This window comes from Equus asinus, chromosome 11, assembly GCF_041296235.1.
Source record: "Equus asinus isolate D_3611 breed Donkey chromosome 11, EquAss-T2T_v2, whole genome shotgun sequence".
Classification (NCBI taxonomy): Eukaryota; Metazoa; Chordata; class Mammalia; order Perissodactyla; family Equidae; genus Equus; species Equus asinus.
Window position 1 is genome coordinate 8,173,536 of NC_091800.1, and position 22,882 is coordinate 8,196,417.

At 47.6% G+C, this 22,882-nt stretch overlaps 1 protein-coding gene across 5 annotated transcripts in view; it reads left to right on the forward strand.

Annotated features, from left to right (window-relative positions):
• The window catches only part of LOC106832434 (phospholipid-transporting ATPase IB), a 588,664-nt gene extending 577,436 nt beyond the window's left edge, over nucleotides 1-11,228 (forward strand). For all 5 annotated transcript variants that reach the window (XM_044777414.2, XM_070520415.1, XM_070520416.1 and 2 more), the window contains 2 exons: nucleotides 1,042-1,133; nucleotides 7,254-11,228. In XM_044777414.2, the coding sequence (XP_044633349.1) occupies nucleotides 1,042-1,133; nucleotides 7,254-7,351 (190 nt within the window). In that variant the 3' untranslated portion in view covers nucleotides 7,352-11,228. The remainder of the gene's footprint in view (nucleotides 1-1,041; nucleotides 1,134-7,253) is intronic.
• The last annotated feature ends 11,654 nt before the right edge of the window (nucleotides 11,229-22,882 follow it).

Sequence of the window (22,882 nt, forward strand, 5' to 3'; positions counted from 1 at the left end):
TTCTCACAGTTCTGGAGGCTGCAAGTCCAAGATGAAGGTCCCAGCGGCTTGGGTTTCTTTTGAGGCTTCTATCCTTGGCTTATAGACGGTTGCAATCTTCCTTTGTCTTCACATGGTCTTCCCTCTGTGTGTCTGTGTCCTAATCTCTCCTTATGAGGACCCCCGTCAGAGTGGATTAGGGCCCAGCCTGATGACGTCATTTTAACTTAATTACCTCTTTAAGGACCTTCTTTGATCACAGTCCCATTCTGAGGTACTGGGGGTTAGGACTTCAGCATATGAACCTTGAGGGGGCATACAGTTCAGCTCATAACAGAGAAAACTGGCAGACTCCTGCACACCGGAAGTTTCTCTGGGGGCAAGCAGAGTGACATCCTGATGGGAAGAAATCAAAGCACCTTGGCCCAGCAGGACCATTTTCAAGCACCCCATTTTGGTTTTTAGGAATAAACAGCAGCCGGCCTCCAGGATAGCTCCATATTACTTTACAGCAGGTGGGAACAATTTCAAGAAAAGCAGGAAGAGCTCCTAATCCTTGTGTTTTAGAAGAAAACTCACCTGGGTTTTCATCGGGGTTCCAAATAAGCATCAGGTTCTGCAGAAAGAAGCCCGCCTCCTGCAGTGTGCTGAGGCTCCTGGGGAGGCTCTCGCCTTGTCCAGTGTGCTGGCCCGGGGACAGACAGCTGCAGGCGGGAGTGAGGCTTTGAGACGTGTGGCGTGGAAACACGTCCTTGCAGAAGTGCTGCGGGAGGCCGAGACCCGGTGTGAAAGGGCGCTTGTAGCGCGCTTCGGGGAGGGAGGGAAGGTGCCGTGTACAGGCGGCGGCACAGGGCGCCTTTCAGGAGCGCAGGAGTGCCCTCAAAGTGGCGAGATAGCGTCTCCTGTCAATAACAGGGCAGCTTGCGAAACTGGACGTTTTTCTGGATGAGAGGAAGCTCTTTCCCGTCTGTCTGTTTTCCTGTACAACCTGGAGTCGCTCAGCGAGTGTCTTTGCGCTGCGCCCGTGTGAACTAGACGCTGAGCGTGTTTGCTTTCCCGCAGGGTGAACGAGCGCGACCGCCTGATAAAGAGGCTCGGCAAGAGGACGCCCCCCACTCTCCTCCGGGGAGCCTCGCTCCAGCAGAGCGTCCCGCGTAAGTAGCCCGGCCGGCTGGGGATGGCCCCCGGGGAGGCGGGAGCTGCAGGCAGGCGGCCGGGTGGGCTTCCCGCTGGGGAAGGAGACCGCCGAGCTGCCCCCACGGCTGCAAGTGGGATTCGATTATTTGGCCCGAGGCAAGTGCAGCCTGAATGTAGGCGATTCCCAGGGACCCAATCAAATGCCCGAATGACAAAATCCTTCAACTTAAAATCCTGATGTGGTTAAGATCCTTCTGCCAGCCTCCCAATAGCATTTTTTCTAAGGTTGAAATGATAGCACTTTAAACTATTTCCCTCAAAGATATCAATACGTACTGCCTTATTTAATGTTAGCATATTAATTAAAACAATGACAATCACTGGGAAAAAAATCTCTGTGCTTTTCCCAGGAAGGGTGCCCTGTGTCTAGCACTGATGTCCCTCCTCTGAACACTAGGCCCAGGCCTGGTTTCTGCTGCAGGGGCCTGACTCACGCTGAGGTCTCCGGAGATGCACCCAAACCCAGAGAAGCGGGGAGCAGAAGGCCGTGAAAGGCAGATGGGGTGCTGGAGCTCTCGGGCGGCCTGTGGGCTTCCTGCGGCAATGCAGCTATTGGGCTCCCGGCTGAGGGGCTGGTCAGAGTGCAGGTGTCCTTCCCTGGGCTGCCTGCCTTCCCCAGGGCCCAGGCCTGTTGGCAGTCAGCTCCTGCCTGCACTCCCTCTCTTACAGGCGCACACACCGTCTCTTCAATCTATGTCCTGCATCCTGCTTTCCTTTCTCTCCCTGAGGAGTTGAGAAGGAAACAACTGGTAGACCGAGAACGGTTTAGGAAAAGTGAAAAATCATTGTATCCGTAGTACATTGAAGGATCAATGTCAAGTTCAGTTGAACTCCACCTGTCAACGGATCTTCACAGACTTTCTCAATGGAGGGAGGAAAGGGGTAGAATATCATCGCCTTTCAGTAATCCACTCCCTCTCCTCCATCTCCCCCGTGGAGTAGCACCGTGGGAGAAAGGGGATGAGGCCAGCTCTGTGTGGAGCCCCACAGGCTTCATGTCCTTTTCCACTCCGCTGTCCCAGGGGGCGAGTGGTGTCAGCCCCGAGAGCGCCTGGCTGAGGCTCAGGCCGGTACAGGAACTGGCCCAGTGTGGCAGGGCGATCTGGATCACAGCCGTGGTCTCTCTGATCTGAGAGAGAGGTCAAGTCCAGAGGCTTGCTGCATTCTGTGGGGCCCCGCCTCAGGAGCCAGGCTTCTAGAGTCCTGACCCAGCTCTGCAACCTTTTATGACCTTGGGCAAGTTACTCTCTGTTTCTACATCTGTAAAATAGAGATGATATGAGAAGCTCCCTGGAGTTATCAGGGAGATTAAACGAGATCGCGTATATACAGTGCCTAGAATAGTTTCTGACAGTATAGAATCCAAGAATGTGAGGTATTACTATTATTATTATTATTCTGTCACCAGCTGAATAACTTTGGGCAGCTTACGTATTCTCTGAACTTCTGTTTTCTCCTCTGGGAAAAAATAGAATCATAATAATATACATCTTAGACAATCTTCGTGAGGCTCCACGATGATGTACATAAAGCCCCTTCTCTGTGCTGGTTCCCTAACCTACCGTGTTCATGCCTGGGAGCTGGAGCCACGCTGCTTCTCTAAGAAATGTTCCCAAGTAACCAGAGAAAGAAGATACGCAATATATACACTGAGATCAAAGACGGAGTGAGAACTTCTGCGAGAGGGCCATATAATGTCTTAAAACAACAACTAAACATTTTTCTTAACTCTCAGTATTTTGAAGGACAAAAAAAAATTCTAATGAGCAAGTACAAAAAATAAAAAAGCTTCTAAAATGACACCACATTTTACAAATACTCAACGACTAGTAGTAAGAACCTGATGGATACAAGAACGCTCTGTCCTTAGCAGCTGAGAAGGCTGTCAAGCAGTTGGAACTGCTCCTGGCCTTCTGAAACTTCTGCGTCGTTGGTCTCCACCTTTACGTACGTCTCCTGGGTCTGCCCTTCAGCTATCTGGACCTCACTCTCCCCGGGAAACTAGAAGAAAAATGCTAACCTTGGTAGGACTTTTAGTTCCTTATGGGTGGCCCACCAACACACAGTATTTGTAACTGAGATCACCTTGTCCTACACAGTCGAATTTCTTCATCATCCCCATGGTCCTCCCCATTTCTATTGCTGTGAGGAATACTTTTCCAGACAGGAAATGGCTACTTTCATTAGGATGTTATCAGAGCTCAGATTCAAAGGAATGCTACCTAAGGGGAGTTTTATTCCAAAATAATGAAAAAGCGACATGTTGTTATGGACTTCACCAAATGTTTTACCAGGAAAAGACAAAATAACTGAGAAATTCACCTACCCTTCCATCTCCTTTCACCTGGTCCATTTTGTCCCCAGATTCTGGCTGTGGGTGGGTATTTAGGAAGCAGATACATCAGGAAGCCAGCCAGGGAAAGTTCATGAGTTGGGTCCATTGAGTGCTTTCTCTAGGCCCCCAACATTACTTTCTAGCTGTCAGGACTTCCTGAAAGATAAGTGACAGTGAGAAATGCTAAGAGCTGGGGGCTGCTTCTGAGCTCGTTAGTTCAGTGCTCATTGGGCAGAAGCTGGTGACCTGATGGTGCATCTTCGTCAGTCTGAGGGGTGCGTGCTGGGCAGGTAGTGGAGGGTTAGGGTCCCTGTTGTCCCACTGAAACTTCTCCTGTTATGGCTCTCACTCTCACCAGGCCTGATTTCAACAAGGAAAATATTTTATTTGAACCAGGGAGACACCCCTGCCCCCAGGGTAATTATCAGGCCACCCTCCTTTTGTTCTTGAATTGCAGGGTCCACTTTAAGCCTCAGTTGAGGCTAAAAATGTCTACTTAAGAAAGTCTTAGTGCACAACATTTTGGAAGCATGATGGTAGATGCAGCCAATGGGAACTGAGGCGATACCCTTTGGTAGTGACCTCTGGGTGCCCTGCTTTCCCTGGGAGAAGAGATTTGCTATTGGTCCTCTCTGCCATCTCTTCTGATGGAAACGAGAAACTCTTTCCACCCAGAGTGACTGAGTAATCCCGCTGGAAGGCTCTTGTGCCAGTAAGACTAATGCAAGCAGAGGGTGCCATAAAGCTACAAGCTAAAACCCACTGCAGGTGGCTTCCCAGTAGGCACAGGCAGGACATGGGTCAAAAACAAGATAAATCAAGGACAAGGCTTTTTCTCCTTCCCTTTGAACAGAGGGTAGACAATTCTAAATGCTAAGGTACCTTTCCCAGAAGGATACTCCGAACAATGTTTATTTTTATGTCTTAGCAAGTCCCGTCATTCCTTCCGCTTCACCCTCCCCACCCAAAAAATACATCAAAAACCATAGGCAGCAAGTGTTCTATTTGGACAGATGGTTGATACAGGCTCCCTTTGCTGGCATGGAGATCGAGGCCTCTCTCGGCGGTGCCAGGTGTAAATTAGCCCTAAAGGAAGGAGAGGGTTCTGTGGCCTGGGTACCTTAGCCAAGGGAAGGCCCCGGCGCCTGCAGAGAGGATTGGAGCTGTGAGAACCTGGACCTCAGCTACTCCAGGCCGTTTATTTTACAGAAAAGTAAACCAAGAAGACCCAGAGATCTTAAAGAGCCTACGGTTGCATGGCCAAGTTACAGCCAAGCAAAGATTAGAACCGTCCCTCTTGCCCCGCGTGCCTCAGGCCCTTGGGACCCAGGATCCAAGATGAAAGCAGAGCAGGTGGGGAAAGGCATCTTCAGGGTGGAGACGGCATCTGGCTGCCAGCAGAAGGCTCATGAAGAGCATTTACAAGGTGTTCCCATTACTTGGGGTCCGAGCCATTTCTGTCGGGTTGGGAAGCTGCACCTGCAGTGGCACAGATGCCCGCAGGGCCCTGGCAGGGCTGCCGTGCCAGCCGCACGTCAGATCCAAAGACAGCTGCTGCCTGACCCCCTCAGGAGAACAACAGGTGTTTACTAGGAACAGTGCCTGTAAAAGACCAGAGAATGAAAACTGTCCAAGCTGACCACAGTGCACAGCCTGTTCCAGGAGGAAGCAGTGTTATTTGCTAGATTTTGCTGTGAAACATCCCAAGGAAAGGCATCTTGTCTGGGGGTGCAGTAAAAACCTGCACAGAGCACCTTGTGCTGGACGGGGGCAGTGGCGCCCCTCGGAAGTAGACAACGAGGTCTCCTCGTCCCTGGTCATCTTGGATCAAGGAACTCAGCGAAAATCTAAAAGCTCTAAGGGGACCGGAGGTGAGCGGAGGCCTTTCCTCTTCTGACCCATGAAGCCTGCAAGGCCATGTGACATGGCATGGCCTGCTGTGTGGAGAAGCATGGGGCCGGCCGTGCTCGGTTCCTGCACCGCCACCCGCTTTCCACCCAGCCAGCCGGGGCTCACGCCGGCCTGGGGCTGGCCCCCCGTGGCGACCTCATAGTGGGATGTTTTGGTTTGCGGGTTTGGTCTTGTTGGAAACAGAGGTGAGAGAGTAGACAGAAGACTCCTCCATGGTCATGCCTGCTGGCTTGTCCTGCTCTTCCCTCCTACTGCTGCCACTGGCTCCTTGCCGTCCAGCCATGTCCTCACTTGGGTCCCAGGCCACCTCTGCAGACAAGCCCCTGCCTCCCAGGGTGGCCCTCCTGAACCCTTGGGTTTTCTCAGGCAGTGGCTGAAAGACACGCTCCCTGGAAGTGCCGGGGAACCGGGCCAGGGACAGAGACTCTGGGTTTATGGGCAGACTCGGAGTGAGTCGCCCTGAGCATGTTCTCTTGAAGTCTCTTCCTCGTCTCCATCCCCACAAAGACCCTTAAACATTGCTATGGTGTGTCTTTCTACTCCAGAAACTTTCCTTTTTAACCCAAATGTCTGAGCAAAATAATTAATGATCCAGAAGATACATGGACACAATTTCTGATTTTTTTTCTCCTTTAAAGAAGATAACAATGAATTAACAGCTCCATTGATAAATAAAAAAAAAACAGTATGTATGGATGGAAGTCACAATTATCAGGCTTTTTAGTGTGTTGTTTTTTGGTCAGAATGTCTAACCCAGCCATGGGACTTTTCCAAACCCCCCACCCAGAAGGGTCAGCCGACAGAGAGGGAGTTTTTTAAATGTCCATTCTGGAGGAAGGACTAGTTAGGAAGGAAAACCTACTTGGGCTTATGAATGCTAAACCTGTTTCAGAACCGGAGATGCAGGAGAGCGCGGGCCCTGCCTGGCTTTGGCTCCTAGCTCTGCCGCTCACTAAGTGTGCAGCCTTGGGCAAGCCCTGAAATCACCCTGGGCCCCAGGTTCCCCATCTGTGAAACGGGAAGAATACAGTCACCTATCTCATAGGGCTGTTGGGAAGAATAAATGAGCTGTTTGTGCATAGTACATAAGCAGCGCCTGATACGCATAGTGTTAAATAACTGTTGGCTGCTGTCATTATTATCATTATTATTATTATTGGAACTGATTGTAAAAACCAGTCTTTCTGTGGCCACGGGGCCAATCACTAAATTTCTCTTGACTTTATCTTGTGATCTTTTTCTTTATTTACACAAAAATAAACCCAATGTAATTTCTTATTACTAGTCCGAATCAGTCCAATTTAAACACAGGAATGCTCTGAGCATCAGATGCACTTTGCCAGCCTGTACTGTCAGCATCGTGTGTGTTTCCTTCAGCATGTTTACAGCTTCATAAATTACCCGGCTGGTTGCAGCTTCAGGCAGATCGGGACATTTCCGGAGCAGAACATCTTGCCTTTCCTCTTGATTGGTGGTGGGAAAGTGCAGACATGGACCAGTGATGCACTGTTTATGCTTCCCAGGCTGAGCTCAGCTTCAGCCCACTAGAATAGGAGGCCACCCCTCTGAGCCATTCCCATCCCAGCATCAGCAGCCAGATCCACTCGGACCTGCCTGTCAGGCTGCATCTTGGCTCCACACCCCCACTTTGCCCTCATTCTCCCTCAAGGTCACAGGTCTCTTTGTCTCAGGCCTCCACCTACCTGAGGCTAATGAACCCGGCCTGTCCAAGCTCAGCTACAGTCTTCCCAAAAAAAGCAGCTGCTTCTGTGCCTAGTATGCTTCCCCGATTCGCCTCTTAACCAGTTCCTTCTGTGTACTTCTCTTGCAGATGGGTATGCCTTCTCTCAAGAAGAGCATGGAGCTGTTACTCAGGAAGAAATAGTCCGTGCTTATGACACTACCAAAATGAAATCGAGGAAGAAATAAGACGTGAATTTTCTTGATTGATCCTAGGAAAGAGATGTGGTTTGTTGCACCCAGTGTTAACACATCTTTTTTGGGAACGGACTGGTGTCAGCAGCCAAAACACCAGAAAACACATTTCTGTGGCCTTAGCCAACAGTTTGTTAGTTATATATTCCCTCGCAACCTGGAGTATACACCGCAGGGGAAGCCATTTTTTTCCTTCCAGTTTGTCTGCAGTGCTTGGCCTAACTTTTGTTTACGTTGTTATGAAGCATTCAACTGTGCTCTGTGAGGTGTGAAATTAAAAACATTATGTTTCTCCAATATTTAAACATCAGTACTAGTTGTTCTGGGAGAAAGGTAAAAGAGTTTTATGTTGCGTGAGAAATCCATCTCAAGGAATTGGCGAGGGGGCACACAGCTTCCTGTTTTGTTAACGCACACAGTTAAGTCCACCGGGCAGCATGTAAACTTCACTCTAGGCAGGTTGCTGCCTGGCTTTGATTCCTATTTTGTTTGTATGAAGTTGGCATAAACTTCTTAATTGTGATGAAATCACAAAAATATATATCTGGGAGTAAACCTAAGAACGTTTTATTTGAACCTCTTAGCCGCATTCCCAGCAGGGCAAACCAATTGGTGTTCCAACAGAGTTTTCCCCACCCTTCCTGGGTTTCCTTCTGGCCTGTCCTCCCGTTGCTGCCCAGGCATCTCTCGTGCTCAGATCTCGTGCATGGCTGGCCACTGGGCTCAGTGCATGGCAGCTGCGGGGCAACGACCCAGATCTGCATTCTTCCTTGTTCTACGGCAGTTTTAGATATGGATGCAAAAATCCCTTCTTCCACTGCCCTTTTCCTGCTATAACTAAAGAAAAGAAACATAGCTGTTCTGCATATATTCTAAATGTTTATCTGCCTCTTTCTGACAACATGGAAGCCTGAGGGTGAGGGTGGTGCTAGAACCGCTTGGCACTCCCTGCCCTCGTCAGGCTCTTGATGCTCATTTCCCAGCCTCCAGACCACTGGACCTTTGGCATTTGTACAAATTAGAACTCACGCTTGTTTTCTTGAGAGTTACGTTTTGGATTTTCACTATTGGGAAACAAATTAATTTCTCGCATGTCTCCCCAGCGCAGGAAAACAGCTGTCACTCTGTAGCTCTAGAATCAGAGGATGAGTGACCCAGATGGGAGCACAAGGGACAGTGCGGGCGGTGATTGAAGAAGGACATCAAAGTGGAAAGTGAGAACGACACAGAGACCCTGGGAGGAGGACGTAGAGGACATTTCCAGCCAAATCTCCTCAGTAGAAATTCTGAAATCAAACCCTGAAGCCCAGACAGTTTAAATTGAAAAGAATTCCAAACATTTCAGGGAACCGCCCTTTTTATATTGACAAGATTTCCTTCCTCGTCCAGGTAGAGTTAGATCCAGGCACCTCTCTGAATGTGAAGTGTCCTGAATCAGAGACAAAGAAGGGAAGTGCTGAGTCCTGACTTTCCAAACTGAAGAGTCCCCAGTCTCAGTCTGGACAGAACCTGGAGCCTTGAATAAGCTACCAGCCTGGAGGCACGTTCTCTCTTCTCTGCTTCGGTTGCCAAACCCAATTTTTGGGTGGCTTAACATAAATATATTTGGGCAGCTGTTGCTGGTTAAAATGGCATAATTCCTTTGGGGATGGCTGTGCTAAATTAGGAAATAAAACAGTAGTGCCCGTGGCTTCCTAACTCTATTTTCAGAACATCCACACCTTACTGGGTGTTGAAATAATTTAGAGTATGATTTGCATAGACTAAGGAAATTAATCCCTCACTTATGAGGTAACCGGGATCCAGAGAGTGCTGGAGGGGTAGCAGAACAATGCAGTTAACAGGTGAGGCTCTGAAAACCCGCCACTCCCTCCTCCCCAAGGTGATAAAATGTTTTTAAATACTAGAGCACCCAGCAAGGGGAATCACGGAAGGACTGCCGTGCAGGAACCAACAACAAAAATGTGCCTGGAATTAACACAGCAAACCAAGGTGTGTGTCTTTATTGCACGCCACGAAAGACAAGGGCCTAAATACAGAGGAGAGAGGAAAATTAAACACAGAGTTGAACTGTTAGGCCTTCTGACTATTTGGTTTCATTTGGGAACTAAGCCTGTTTGGAAAGAGGGAATTCAAACTCGATTCTTTCTCAAACAGCTCTTTCCTGAAGCCTTCCGAGTCAGATTTATGAATTACAGTGTGTGTTTCTGTTTTGGGCTTTTTCTTTTATATTTTACGTTAGAATACAGTTCAGATTTGAGATTTAAGTATATTTTCCAATTCTTTTGAGAAGTAGACTAAACAGTCTTTGCAATAATGAAATATGCCCACAGAAGAAAACATTCGAAGGATGCCTTTCTATTTATTCTCTCATGCGATTAAGCTATCTTGTAGCCAGTGACTAAATGGGGTTTCTAGGAGGAGCAGCTGTCACTCCGTGTGATGTATAATATTTAGCCGGCGCTGATTCAGGGGCTGTGTCAGTTGTCCTATCTTTAAATTGAGGTCAGAGGGTCACACACAACCCCTCCCCAGGGACCAGCGTGGACTGGACTAAGTTGCATGCTCTAGCTGTCAGCTCAGTGGAAATGCCACATGGGACTTGTCATTCTGCCACACAGTAAGTGACTCACAGGCTGGCAGGTCATACTCGGTTAGTGCTCTAGGGCCTAACTTTGGGCTAAAGTGGCAGAATCCACCCAGGCCGGCCTTGGTCCAGTGTCGCCTGACTTTGGTTTGAGTTTATGTCCCGTCCTGGCTGACTCTGCAAAAGGAAAAGACCAGCCGTTCTGTGAACTCCGTTCTGAGTTCGGCCACACGCCCACACGAGTCAGTAAGGATGGCGATGGAAAGTGCACATTGAAAAGGGAAGGTGGGGGAAGAGAACAAACCAGCTATTTCTGCTTGGCTGTCCGGATTAGCATTGCATTGTTGATCAGAATGGGCTTTGTAATAATTTGGGGTGTAGCTCATGTGTCAATCCTGTCTCTTTGCAGAATATTCCGGGCTTCTTGGCCAGTGTTACACCTCCCATCTCCCAACACACGCCCGCACATGTGATAACCTTTTCTGACTCGGTATAGCATACAAAACCTGTGCTTTAGACAAAGGAGATGCGGTTTCTTTAACACTCATGGAGTAATATCCTAATACGTGAGCCTGGGTTTCAGCAGAGCGTGGCTGAGAACTCTGTTGATGTTTTCTTTTCCTTGATAAGGCTTCAGGTCTTGCTGTAGGGAGCTGACAGTGAAAATCAGTAATAGCTTGTCAAGAAGCAGTGAGTAATGAAAACAAAGTGAGTATAGGTAACTAATGTCTGAAAATGCAGATGGACCTATATATATTACAGGCTTTAAGGTTGAATTTTTTAAAAAGAAAGCCATAGTCTATAATCTCCATTTGTTCTAACAATGACCCTTTATCTTATTTTTTTGAACCATAAAGAAGAGACATCTATCATATTCCTGCTCCTAGGGATTTATGTCTTAAACCACAAGTTGAATAGAATGTTTGCAAAAGTCTGCTATAGGATAAGGTAGTCTTTAGTTCTCAACATGCACACGCTTCAGCCAGGGTTTGAATTACTGCCCAGGGTCTTTGTCCCAAAGTAATTCAAGGCGTGATTTAGCTTCAGCATTTGAAATGTAGCCTTCATCTCCTGGGATCCATAAAAAATGTGAACAGGGAAACTGTGGTTAAGCAAAGCCTGAAATAATAACTTGGCAAAGAAAGGAGTTTATCAGGTCAAGTTAAAGGATGGCATCCCCCATCATAGTCATTGCTTTCTTCACTCAAGGGCTTAAACTAGCAAATATAATAGTGATGGAGATAGTGAAAATAAAGCCGCCCCCCCCCCCCCCCCCCCACCAAAGAAGGCATACATCAGTTGGCTTTGCTGCTGGTTCCTCATTGGCTCGGGGCAGTTGTTTGTCTCAGTCTAGCCTTGGGGGAGATTACCGAGCCTCACACTAGCCATTTTTCCATCTTGAAGGGCAAGGAGGACAATTAGAAGGGTTTCCGATGGGTCAGAGAGGTGAGGGCCCACGATCCCCCATAATAACATATTAAGAAGTATTCCTGCAAGGAGTGGATCTGGAATACTCTACTTAATGTGTTGTACTCTTCATTTGTTTTTCTCTCAGCCTCCCATATTGTCCAACAGTACGCATTTTCATTCCCTTTTACCTAACAAGAACTTCATTTAATGCCAAACCTCCAACTAGTCTTCTGTTTAAAGCTCGCTCTCAGTTGGGTGTGAGGGGTTCGTGAATGGGGCGTGTGAGCTCGAGTGGGAAGAAAAGGCTTCTGAGCCAACAGAAGTCTAGGTGGCCAGCAGTTGCAAAACAAATGGGAACAGAAAAGACTGGGCACACTCACCTATCACCCCACCCCGAGCCTAATCCATAGCTGTTAACTCTGACAGGCACCTCTGCTCCCTGCTGAGGGGACACAGAAGACTGATTTTCTCTGCCCCAGGCTGGCCCGTTTTCAGGTAACAATCTCTTGCCCTCGTTGCCTTAGAGATATCTCCTCTGCTCTTTCTCCCAGGCATCAGACCAAGAAAAACATGCTCAGCAGATTAGCCCTGACCTGGCTAAAGAAAGAAAGGAGACCTGTTCGCTTTAAAAGTCAGGAACAAAGTGTCAGGTGGCTTTGATTTATGGCAGAAATAGGAAGAAGAAAGTTGAAGTAATAGCACTATCCAAATAATCCCGCCCAGGAACCCCAGGGGTCAAGAGAGCTTATCAAGAGCCGCTTAGAGGCCAGCTCCTCAGTACGGAAGAGAAAGGGCCAGAAAGAGGGAGAAAGCCAAAGATTAGGATGCGAACCACTTCCAATGGGCTTGGGTTTAGCTGTATTCTAAAGACAGCTTGGAATGCAGCTGCAGGTGGATCAATAAACACCAGCAAAAAAACTGGGAAAAAAAAAAGAGTTTCTCCCCTTCCAACAAGATCCCCACACAAGGAAATACTTTTCTGGTTTTTCATGAATAAAATCAGTGCCAGTGCTGACGCTTCCTCCACCCTCCCTCCCCCGTTGCTGGTGGCCGCTGGATTCAGGAGTGTGCCATGCTGCTGCCCTCGCAGCCTCCCCCTGAAGGGCAGTGCAGGCAGCTGCAGCCGGCAAGCAGGGGTGCGGCCCGCAGGGCCAGCGGGAGCAGCAGGTCTGCAGCCTCTGTGGGTCATCCTTCCTGCAGGTCACTGGATTGCTGTTTGAAGGCAACATCTTTGTGGTGTCTTTCTCATGCAAGCAAAGCCCAGCGCTCTCCTGTCTGCTGTCACATCTATGCTCAGATTGCTTAAACATTGTTTGCGACGGGGAGGTTTTAATCTGGTTATGCAGAGACGCGGGCTATGGGGGCACGTTTAATTGGCTCCCAGCAGAGCAGCGAGTGGGGTTTTGTTCCCTCCCCCTAGAAGTGTTACCATTTTCATGTCCTATTAATGTCCTCTGGTTGTTAACTTACAGCAGCACATTATAGTGGAGCTGGGTTCCCTCCTGGAGTGAATACAAATGAAGGACATTTACTTGTATTTTTAGAGGTTTTGAAAAATGTAGTGATTTGTGGCTTTGATCAATCCTGTTGACTGGTGTATGTCTGCACAAACCTGTTTCAAATAAATCTTTTGTTAAAGTAAATGATGGACCGTCTTTTATTCTGGAATTTTCTTTTCCACTAATAAGCAGTCCCTGCCATAGGGACTTCGGACTGTAACACAGAGGCTTCATCACCAGGGATAGACTGTAGATACATGCTCTGCCTCCAGAGCTGACGGCCTGGACACACCGTTAAATGGCAGGAGCGCAGGAGAATCTGAATTGCAGATTAACAGGAGCTGAATGTGCTCCGAGGCCAGGCCCCCTTTACGAGAGCAGGGCTCCACGAGGCCACACTGAGTGTGGATTGATGATGCAAAGGAAAAAATTGTGCAGAGGGCTTCTTCTCTCAATTACTCCCTTTTTTTAATCTCAGTTTCCCTGCAAACTGAGACCTGGGAAGTTCAAATTCTATTGTCAAGCATGAAATCATGACATGGTTATTGGACGGGTTCAGAACAGGCCACCCCAAAATATGCCACTTTGGCATCTTGATAATTTTGAGCTGAAAGCACTTGAGAAACGGCAGGTGCGGAAGGGCTCTGTCCTCCACCTTCTGCCTAAAAGCAGGTCCTGACATCTCCCCTGAGACAGTGCCCTCCCTGCGCCTGCAGAGGCGAACATTCTTATCGCCAGACTGGGAGTCGACGCTGGAATGGCCATGCACAAACCTACCTCCTGAAATCACCTGATCTTCCGTTAGTCTCCCCATATATTTCCTGGTCACTGTCCCACAGTTTGCTGCCACTAGCCCAAGCCCCTTTTTCTCATCACATTCCCAAAATTTATCTTTCTTCGTGTAAAAAGGTATATAAGCTTTTGGGCCTAACGGCTTCTTGTGGTCTCCCTTTTCCTTCTGAAGACTCCCATGGACACATAAAAATGTTAAACAACTTTGTATTTTGATTCCTGTCGATATGCCTTATGTCGGTTAAATTCTTAGGCCAGGGGCCGCCCTGGGGCCGAGTGGTTAAGTTCGCGCGCTCTGCTTCGGCGGCCCAGGGTTTCGCCGGTTCGGATCCTGGGAGCAGACATGGCACCGCTCATCAGGCCACGCTGAGGCGGCGTCCCACATACCACAACTAGAAGGACCCACAACTAAAAAAATACACAACTATGTACCCGGGGCTTTGGGGAGAAAAAGGAAAATAAAATCTTAAAAAAGAAAAAAAAATCCTTAGGCCAGCCACAGAACCTGAGAGAGCAGAAGGAGGCTTTTCCTCCCTATGTTGTGTTGAAGATGCCCATGCCCTGTAGGTACAATATGCTGCATCCAGATAAACGTCCATGGCCTTGAGCTTCCCTGGGACGCACAGTTCGCCCGCGGAGGCCACACTGAGCCTGTGTAAGGTGGGAGCGGGAGGGCCCAGGTGTCAGCCTTGGAAGCATCAAGGCAGGGCACCCTCACTGGACACCAGCCTCGGGCTCTGGGTCTAGGCTTCACCAGCATGCGGCGAGGCAGAACCTGGAGGTGGAGGACAGAAAGGAGAGAGAGCCTGCTGGAGACAGTTCCCCGCAGAGGCTTGAGTCTGGAACCCAAGAAAACTCATGATTTCCCCCTTTAAACTGACCACACTTTCCCTCAGTTGACTCTGCTTGCTCCAGGTAGTCCGCGATGCGTTTGAAGTGGGCCTGCTCAGGGCACTCCCGACTGTTGTGGCCACATCCCAGGCATGAGCGGGGATAGGAGGCGGGCCTCCCTTCCAGGCAGAGTTCTGCAGCTCAGGGAGGAGCAGGAAGGCCCTCTTTCTCCTGTTCTCCATAAGCTGGGCCTTCTTCTATTTTTGGAATTGTGCAAAACCAAAAATCATTTCAGACAATCAACAGGCAAGTGCTGTATTCCAACTGTAGCCATTTCTTGGTCGTGTCTACAAAATCTGCCTTTGCTGCTACAGGGATGTTTTTGAAATGTCATCCTTCACTTGTGCTCACCAGTGAGCCATCCAGAGGCCGTTAGCCACTGAAGACTTAGCAGCTGAAGACAGTTGGAAGACCCTACATTCCGGCCAAAAGCAATGTTCTTTAGAGTAGTTTTCTCTCCGAAGAGGTCTCAAGATACTTTGAAAAATCATTCAGATTCTGCTATTTATTTTCAAAATGTTGCTATAAGAGACATAGATAGGGCTGGCCTGGTTGCGCAGTGGTTAAGTTCGCATGTTCCGCTTCTCGGCGGCCCGGGGTTCACCGGTTCGGATCCTGGGTGCGGACATGGCACCACTTGGCACACCATGCTGAGGTAGGCGTCCCACGTATAAAGTAGAAGAAGATGGGCATGGATGTTAGCTCAGGGCCAGGCTTCCTCAGCAAAAAAGAGGAGGACTGGCAGTAGTTAGCTCAGGGCTAAATCTTCCTCAAAAAAAAAAAAAAAAAAAAACAGAGACATAGATAAAGTGAGGGATTGAAATGTATATCAAGGCAACAGGGCGCATGACAGGAGCCTGCTGCTGCCCAAATGCTGTTCCACATTTGAATCTTTCAAGGGAACTTTCCAGCAATTGTTGAAACATCAAGCAGTCGTAACAGGGACTTCATCTTTCCCCAAAGGAGGACCAAATAAGATCCCTCCGCTTACCCAAGCAAAGCACCAAACACAGTCCAGCTCACAGGCATCAAGCTTTCATTAATTTAAAGTAGGTCACGCACATAAATAAAATGACTTAGAATTCCTGAGGGTTGGCCACAGAGCTCGGCCCTCAGCTGTTGGTCTCCTTTGCGCGAACTGGCCTTGACTTGGGCTTCCAGAGCAATGGAGGCTTAGAGAAGGGAGCACGGGCTATCCTCAGAGCCACTGCCCTGGCTACGCCTAGAACTGGAAGGGGTGGTCGCAGCAGTTTCTGTGGAATTGTTATTAGAGTTGTTTGCGAAGTTTAATGCTCCCTGCACACTCTCCCCTCCTCTAAAGAACATGTGCTTTGATTTGAAATATTCTAAATTAATTGCCAAGAAACTCTTCCTGATTCTCCCCCAACTTTGAAAACAGTGGTTGTGCCTACATTCAGTGTTGTTTGATTGAAAGCTCTTCTGCCGACTTCACACATCTTGCCCGTGGCTGAGGGCACAGGTGATTGTCACCATTGTTTTCCAAAAGGCCTGGAATGAAGTAGCTGCTGTGAGCCGAAACAGAACACCCTTTAGCCACAAACAAAGCAGCTAAAGTCACTTTTTCTCCTTCCCAGTGTCCTTAAGAGAAGCTGCCTGCAAATTACTGACAAAGATGGCTGCAGGAAAAGTCCTTGAATTTGTTTCAATATTACATTTAAAATTGGATGAGGGTGGGGGGCGTGATGGTGGAGGAGACTCATTCGTCCATAAAAGAAACCACCTCCAAGCAAATTTATTTAATACTTTAGCTGAAAAACGTTTTAATGAAATCCCACTTTCCAATTTATTTGGTGAAACGCCCCAGTGGGCTTGCAGTGGAGGGAGCCGGGAGCAAAGGTGCTCCACGGGACCACGTGCCCTAGTGCGTGAGGGAGACCATGCAAACGGCACGCTGCTTTCGAAACTGTGTGTGCATTAGCGTACACACACACACAGATGTAATAGTTCTGTGGGAGAGGAGGAAGTCGACACAAGTGTATATGAATACAGAAGAAAAGAATTCTTCTTAACCTTGAGAATTTGGCAAAGCAGCTCTGACAATGCCATGGTAGGTATGGAAGGGCTTAATTCATCTCTTATTTTTGGAGACAAGAGAAAACCCACTTCTGTCAACTGTCTGTGCTAAAGGGAAAATGCTTCAGGGCCCGTTCACTCCCTGCGGACCAGACAGCCAAATGTTTGCCCGAGAAGCCGGGGCCTTTCTGCTAAGACTGCTGAGGCCCCTGCTCCACGGGAAAGGCCTCAGCTGCAGGCAGAGGCGGAGAGCACTGGGCCTTGCAGTTCCCGTGAGCCCCTGTGCTGGCGGCACCCAAGACTTGCTAATGCTCTTGAACCCTGCCCGTCCTGGGGAGCTTCAGCTTGGAGGGCTATCATACACCCTTCCTCACTGCTCTTTGGCGTACAAGCTGTCTTCCGGGCACTGGAGACGTAGTGGTGAACCAACAGAGTTCCCCTCCTCTAGTGGCAGAGACACAATAAACAAAAGAATACACAATCTAATACCAGGTCCTGCAGCATAGATGGTGTCTGAGTCAACTTGGGCTGCTATAACAAAAATACCATCGACTGAGTGACATAATCAACAAACATTTATTTCTCACCATCTGGAGACTGGAAGTCCACGATGCAGATTTGGTATCTGGCGAGAGCCTGCTTCCTAGTTCACGGACAGCTGTCCTCATGTGGCAGAAGGGTCAAGGGAGCTCTCTGGGGTCTCTTTTATGAGGGCACTAATCCCATTCATAAGGGCTCCACTCTCATGACCTAATCGCTTCCCAAAGGCCCCACCTCCTAATGCCATCCCGTTGAGAGAGTTAGCAGTTCAGCATATGCATTTGGGGGACACAAAGATTCAGTCTATAGCAGATGTCACTGCCCTTAGATGCAGGCTCCATGGCCTGACACCAGACTATATTAGGCGGCTGCCCAGGGCATGGTTTAGTCTTAATCAACAAATGCTGTTGTCCTTCTCTTGTCAAACAAGCTCCTTGTGAAACTTCCCTGTGACTTGACTTGTCCCTGTTGGCCACACAAATAAGTGAGCAGGGGAGCGGGACAACAATGTCCTCTTTTCTTTCGTACCTAATGGTGGTCTCTCTGCTTATCAAAGAGAATCTCTACTTCAGCTAGACCCCGGGTCCATTAACACCCCAGCCTCTCCTCCCTACCCACCCTCTGCTCACTCTCCCTTCTCCTCCCTGATGGCTTAAATCTTTGCTATCCTTAGACGCTTGGTTCTAGTCAGCCTCTTCCAGGAATCCCTCTCAGACGACGGTGCTCCTGTCTCTGCACCTGCAGCTTCTGGGCACTCCAGGCCTGCACTTTATCATAGCACGCATTTTACACGTGTGAGCCTTGTCTCTCCAAGATTATAAACTTCCCCACAAGGCCCATGTCACCACACGTGCACACTGCAGATTGTGCAATGGGGTGAACACGGACACAGAAGCAAAGCACTAGGCTTCAGAAATTCGGCCACTTTTAGCCTCATGAACTTGGAGAAGTCATTTAACTCCTCTGCACCTCAATTTCTTCACCTACAGAGCTGAGAATATACCTTCCCTCCCTCCTCCCGGGCCATGGTGAGCAGGTGCATCCACACTGGCACAACTCGACGGCTTGTTAAAATACTGAAATACTTCCATACCAGTTGATAAATAGCCACTTCCCCTGTTAGTAAAGGGACACATGGGTACCCACACCATCACCATCTCTGGACCTTTCCACAATCCAGCAACTAAGAGGTAACACCTGCCTGGCGGGGCTCCTGGCCCTGCAATGCACTTGTCCATTAAGACTGCTCAGTGCCTCTGCTGTTCAGATTGATAAATATTTTTAAAATCGCATCCGGTTGTGAGAATCTCCACATACTCATTCCAGAAATATGTTCCAGGCATTCTGTTTTGTGCTAATGATAAGAAAAGTAAAGCATCCAAATAGCTCAACCCAGTAGGGGAGACAGATGTAACTAAACAGAATGAGGCGATGAGTGCTCCAGTTATCTGTTCTTATGTAACAAATTCAAAACTTAGCAGCTTAAAATAACAACAGGTTCCTCAAAAGATCAAACATGGACTTACAACATGATCTAGCAATTTCACCTCCGGGTATATACCCCAAAGAATTGAAAACTGGGACTCAAATTGATATTTACACACCCATGTTCATAGCAGCATTATTCACAGCAGCCAAAAGGTGGAAGCAACACAAACGCCCATCAAGAGAGGAGTGGCTAAACAAAATGTGGTCTACAGATACAATGGAATATTAATTAACCTTAACAAGGAAAACAACTCTGACACATGTTACAACATGGCTGAACCTTGAAGACATTATGCCAAGTGAAATAAGCCAGACACAAAAGGACAGATATTGTATGGTTCTATTTATATGACATACCCAGGTATTCACAAAGTCAAAAAGTAGAAGGGTGGTTGCCAGCGGCCGGGTGAAGGGGGTACAGGGCGTTAGTGTTTAATGAGTATAGAGTTAGAGTTTGGGAAGATGAGAAAGTTCCAGAGATGGATGATGGTGATGGTTATCAACAATGTGAATGCACTTGATGCCAGTGAACTGTACACTTAAAAAGAGTTAAAATGGTAAATTTTATGTTATATATATTGTACCATAATAAAAAAAAAAGAACAACAATCAATCATTTCTTTTGCTCATAAATCTGCAATTTGGGGCGGACTCAGCAGGAATGGTCCATCTCTGCTCCATGATGTTGGGACCTCAGCTGGGATGACTTAAATGGCAGGGACTCCCTGGGCATCTCCATCTCTTCATGTTGTCTCAGGGCCTCTCCTTGTATCCTCTTCACGTGGCCTCTCTGCCATGGTGGCTTCGGGGTGGTCAGACTTCTTATGTGGCAGCTCAGGGTCCCTAGAGTGAGGGATCTAAGAGGCAGGAAGTAGAGCTGCCAGGGTCTAAGGCCTGAGTCTGGAAACAGGCATGGCATCACTTCCCAAAATTCTATTGGTGAGAAGCCACAGAGCCCACCCAAGCGCTAAGAAGAGGGGACTAACACCCCCACTTCTCCATGAAAGAAGTTTCAAAGAATTTGTGGCTATTTTCATTCTACCACAATGTGATAAGGGAAGCGTGTACAAGGTACTAAGGTGCAGACAAGACAACTCTCTTGGGATTCAGGGAAAAGGAGAAGGTCTCATCCAGGATGAAGTAATTGATGTGAAAACATAAAGTCAAAACATAAAATATTCTACCAATGCATTATCAATGATGGTGACAGTAAATATTGAATTAAGACAAAGTTTTGCAGCTTCTTCCCAATTGCTAAGACGCAGTCAGAGACCTGACTCTCAGCCTATTAAATTCATTAAGGGACTCTGTGCTAATACCCTGGGAATGCATGTAGCAGGCCCGTTATATAAAGAGATGAGCATGTGGCTCAGGAACCAAGGATCCTGTGGATGATGTCCAAGTGAGGTGCCTCACTCCGTATTCTACTCTATGGCAACTCAAGGCCACCAACATGCACGAACGCCACCATGTGCAAAGCACTCCAAGGTGAGTGAATTGTAGTCATGAGGTTCTCACATGACCAACTCATTGTCTACTAATCATGGGGGTGGATGTTGGCTGAAATACCATTCATCAAGCACATTTTTTTCTTATAACCACATTTCTTACAATCACTGAATCAAATGAGGTTCTGATACTTCTCAATAAATGATTGCTGAATAAATATCGATCCTTAGATAGTCACCAAGGAGTCGTTCTGTTCCAATACAACTTTCATTAGATATAAAATTTCTTAAAACTAAAACTAATATACTGTACTGGTTAGAAAAAGAAGACAGCGAAAACTCATTACTAATAAAAGCTAGAAAAAAATCCACTCCAGAGATCACTCTCGGTCTTTCGATTTATTATTGGGAGAAATTGTTTTAAGATGGCTCTGGTGATTTCAAACTTTTGCTATCCTCACTTAGCTCTGTTGGGCCAAATATTTGGAGTTAACCTGCAACTAAAACCTAGATAGAAGCAGCAGATATCATCCTCACAAAGGTCACCAGAAGAAGTGTCCGAGAATAAAGCAAATAGCACTAATATTCCTATTCTATCTATCTCAGGCATTGTTAACTGAATGGCTGTTTGAAAATTTTTGTAATCAAAGAAAAATCTGTGTGTTGCTCCACATAATGCCTAGTTATCTTGGATGCTACATTTAAATAAATATGGTATTGCCTTGGTCTAAGGATACCTCTTATTAAATTCCTTTGGAAATAGTTAAAATTTTTATATCCAAATATTTTTCCACCTCTGCAAATATTAACTACATGCATACGGTAGGCAGGCATTGTACTTGGTGCCGAGGAGTCATTTAGAGATGAAGTCTTGGTTTCTACCCTCAAGGAACTCACCATCTAAGGGGACACGTTCACAAATACAGCACCAGGCAGCATGACATAAGGGTACAAGCAAGTGCTATGGGAACAGAGAACAAAGAGGAATTACGCCCAGTGTCTGTGAAAGGAGCAGAGAGCAGCAGGGTCCCCTACCTAAGCTCTACTCCAAGTGCCTGTGGACGGATTTCCAAGGATTACTGGATAACATTACAACAGAGGAACAACAAACGGATCCCAGTAGAATGTGGCTAGGTGAGGTTTTAAAGATGGTTTAAAATTTAACCAAAAACCCGTACCACTTACATACAAGCAGAGCCCCTGGAAAGCAGCCTACAGAAGCAATACCCTGTTAGGAGAGAGCTGTGGTGGCAGGCACTGTCCTATTATGTTACTTAATCTGCACCACTGCCCATGTGTAGATGTGACCGTGAGGCCCACTTTAACCCACTGAAGCTCAGAGGTCTCTGAAATGGTCCACACTTGTCAGGGATGGAAGACAGATTTGAATCTGACTCTCAGCTCCTCCAACGTCTGTACTGTACCTTAAAAATGGAGAAGCCTGCCAGGTCCCCAGCAATGCAAGTGCCCAGGGAATGCCGTTAAACTCAACTCTGATGGCGCATTTGGTTCTTATTTTTGCGTTAAAATGGGACGAATGAACTACTTTGTTCGATCACTGACTTTATATACAGTCGTAGTGAGTAGATTAATACATTTGCAACATACACGTCAGAAAGAGGAGGAAACTCCAGAGAGCCATTCGAGCCACAAGGCATAGCCTCAGCTTGAAGGATGCCAATTACTGACTTCCAATCCCACCGAGTGATGCTGGGGTGGGACTGCAAAGCCCCTTTCCCTTTGCCTGCTGGCCACGGGCTGGGTTCCGCCAACAGGGGAACTGCAGGGAGACTGCCAGGCTGGAGGAGCAGAAGGGCAAGGTCCTGTCTGTCCACTGCCCAGTCAGTATCCACAGTCGCAGCCTTCACCCCGGCAGCAGATGGTACCAGTTGCCGGCTTTTTGTGGCGTTCCCAGAATCAGCCTCATTGCATCTCCCTGGGCAACACTCAGCAAGTGCCCCTCTCTGCTCATGGCAGGGCCTTTCCTTCAAGCTTCTAGATGCTAATAGCCCCAACTTCTCCCCTTTGTTCCTTTGGCCTTAGGGGTAGTAACTGCTGGGGGCAGTTACTAGCTCTGTGTTGCCGCTGTGTCTCCTTTTGCTGTTTCAGGTCTCTAACACCTGTTTGCCCAATTCCTCATACAAATTCGCTCTTAAAAATAACTGGTGTGGGGGTCAGCCCCATGGCATAATGGTTAAGTTCTGTGCAGCCTGCTTCAGCAGCCCGAGTTCACGGGTTCAGATCCTGGGCGCAGACCTACACCATTCATCAGCCATGCTGTGGTGTTGTCCCACATATAAAGTGGAGGAGGATTGGCACAGTTGTCAGCTCAGGGCTAATCTTCCTCAGCAAAATAATAATAAAAAACAGTGTGACAATGACCTTGTCTCCTAACACAAATACACATATATCCTATGACATAGCGATTGTACTCCTGGAATTCCACCCAAGAGAACTGAGTGCTTCTCTTCACCAAAAGGCATGTTTAAAAATGTTCCTAACAGCATTATTCCTAAGAGCACCAATCTGAAAACAACCCAAATGCCCCTCAAGAGGAGAGTGGATAAATAATTATGGCATATCCATAAGATGGAATACTACACAGCAATGAAAACAAACTCCTGCTCCATTTAACATTGGTCATAACACTGAGTGAAAGAAGCCAGACACAAAAGGGTCCATGCTGTGTGATTCCATTGACATGAAGTTCAAAACCAGGTAACGCTAATCTGTGGTGCCAGACATCAGAGGAGCACTTACCTTGAAGGGAGCTGTCAACTGGATTCGTTCTATCTTGTGATCTGGATATTTGAGATGTGTGTGCTCTACTGTGTGG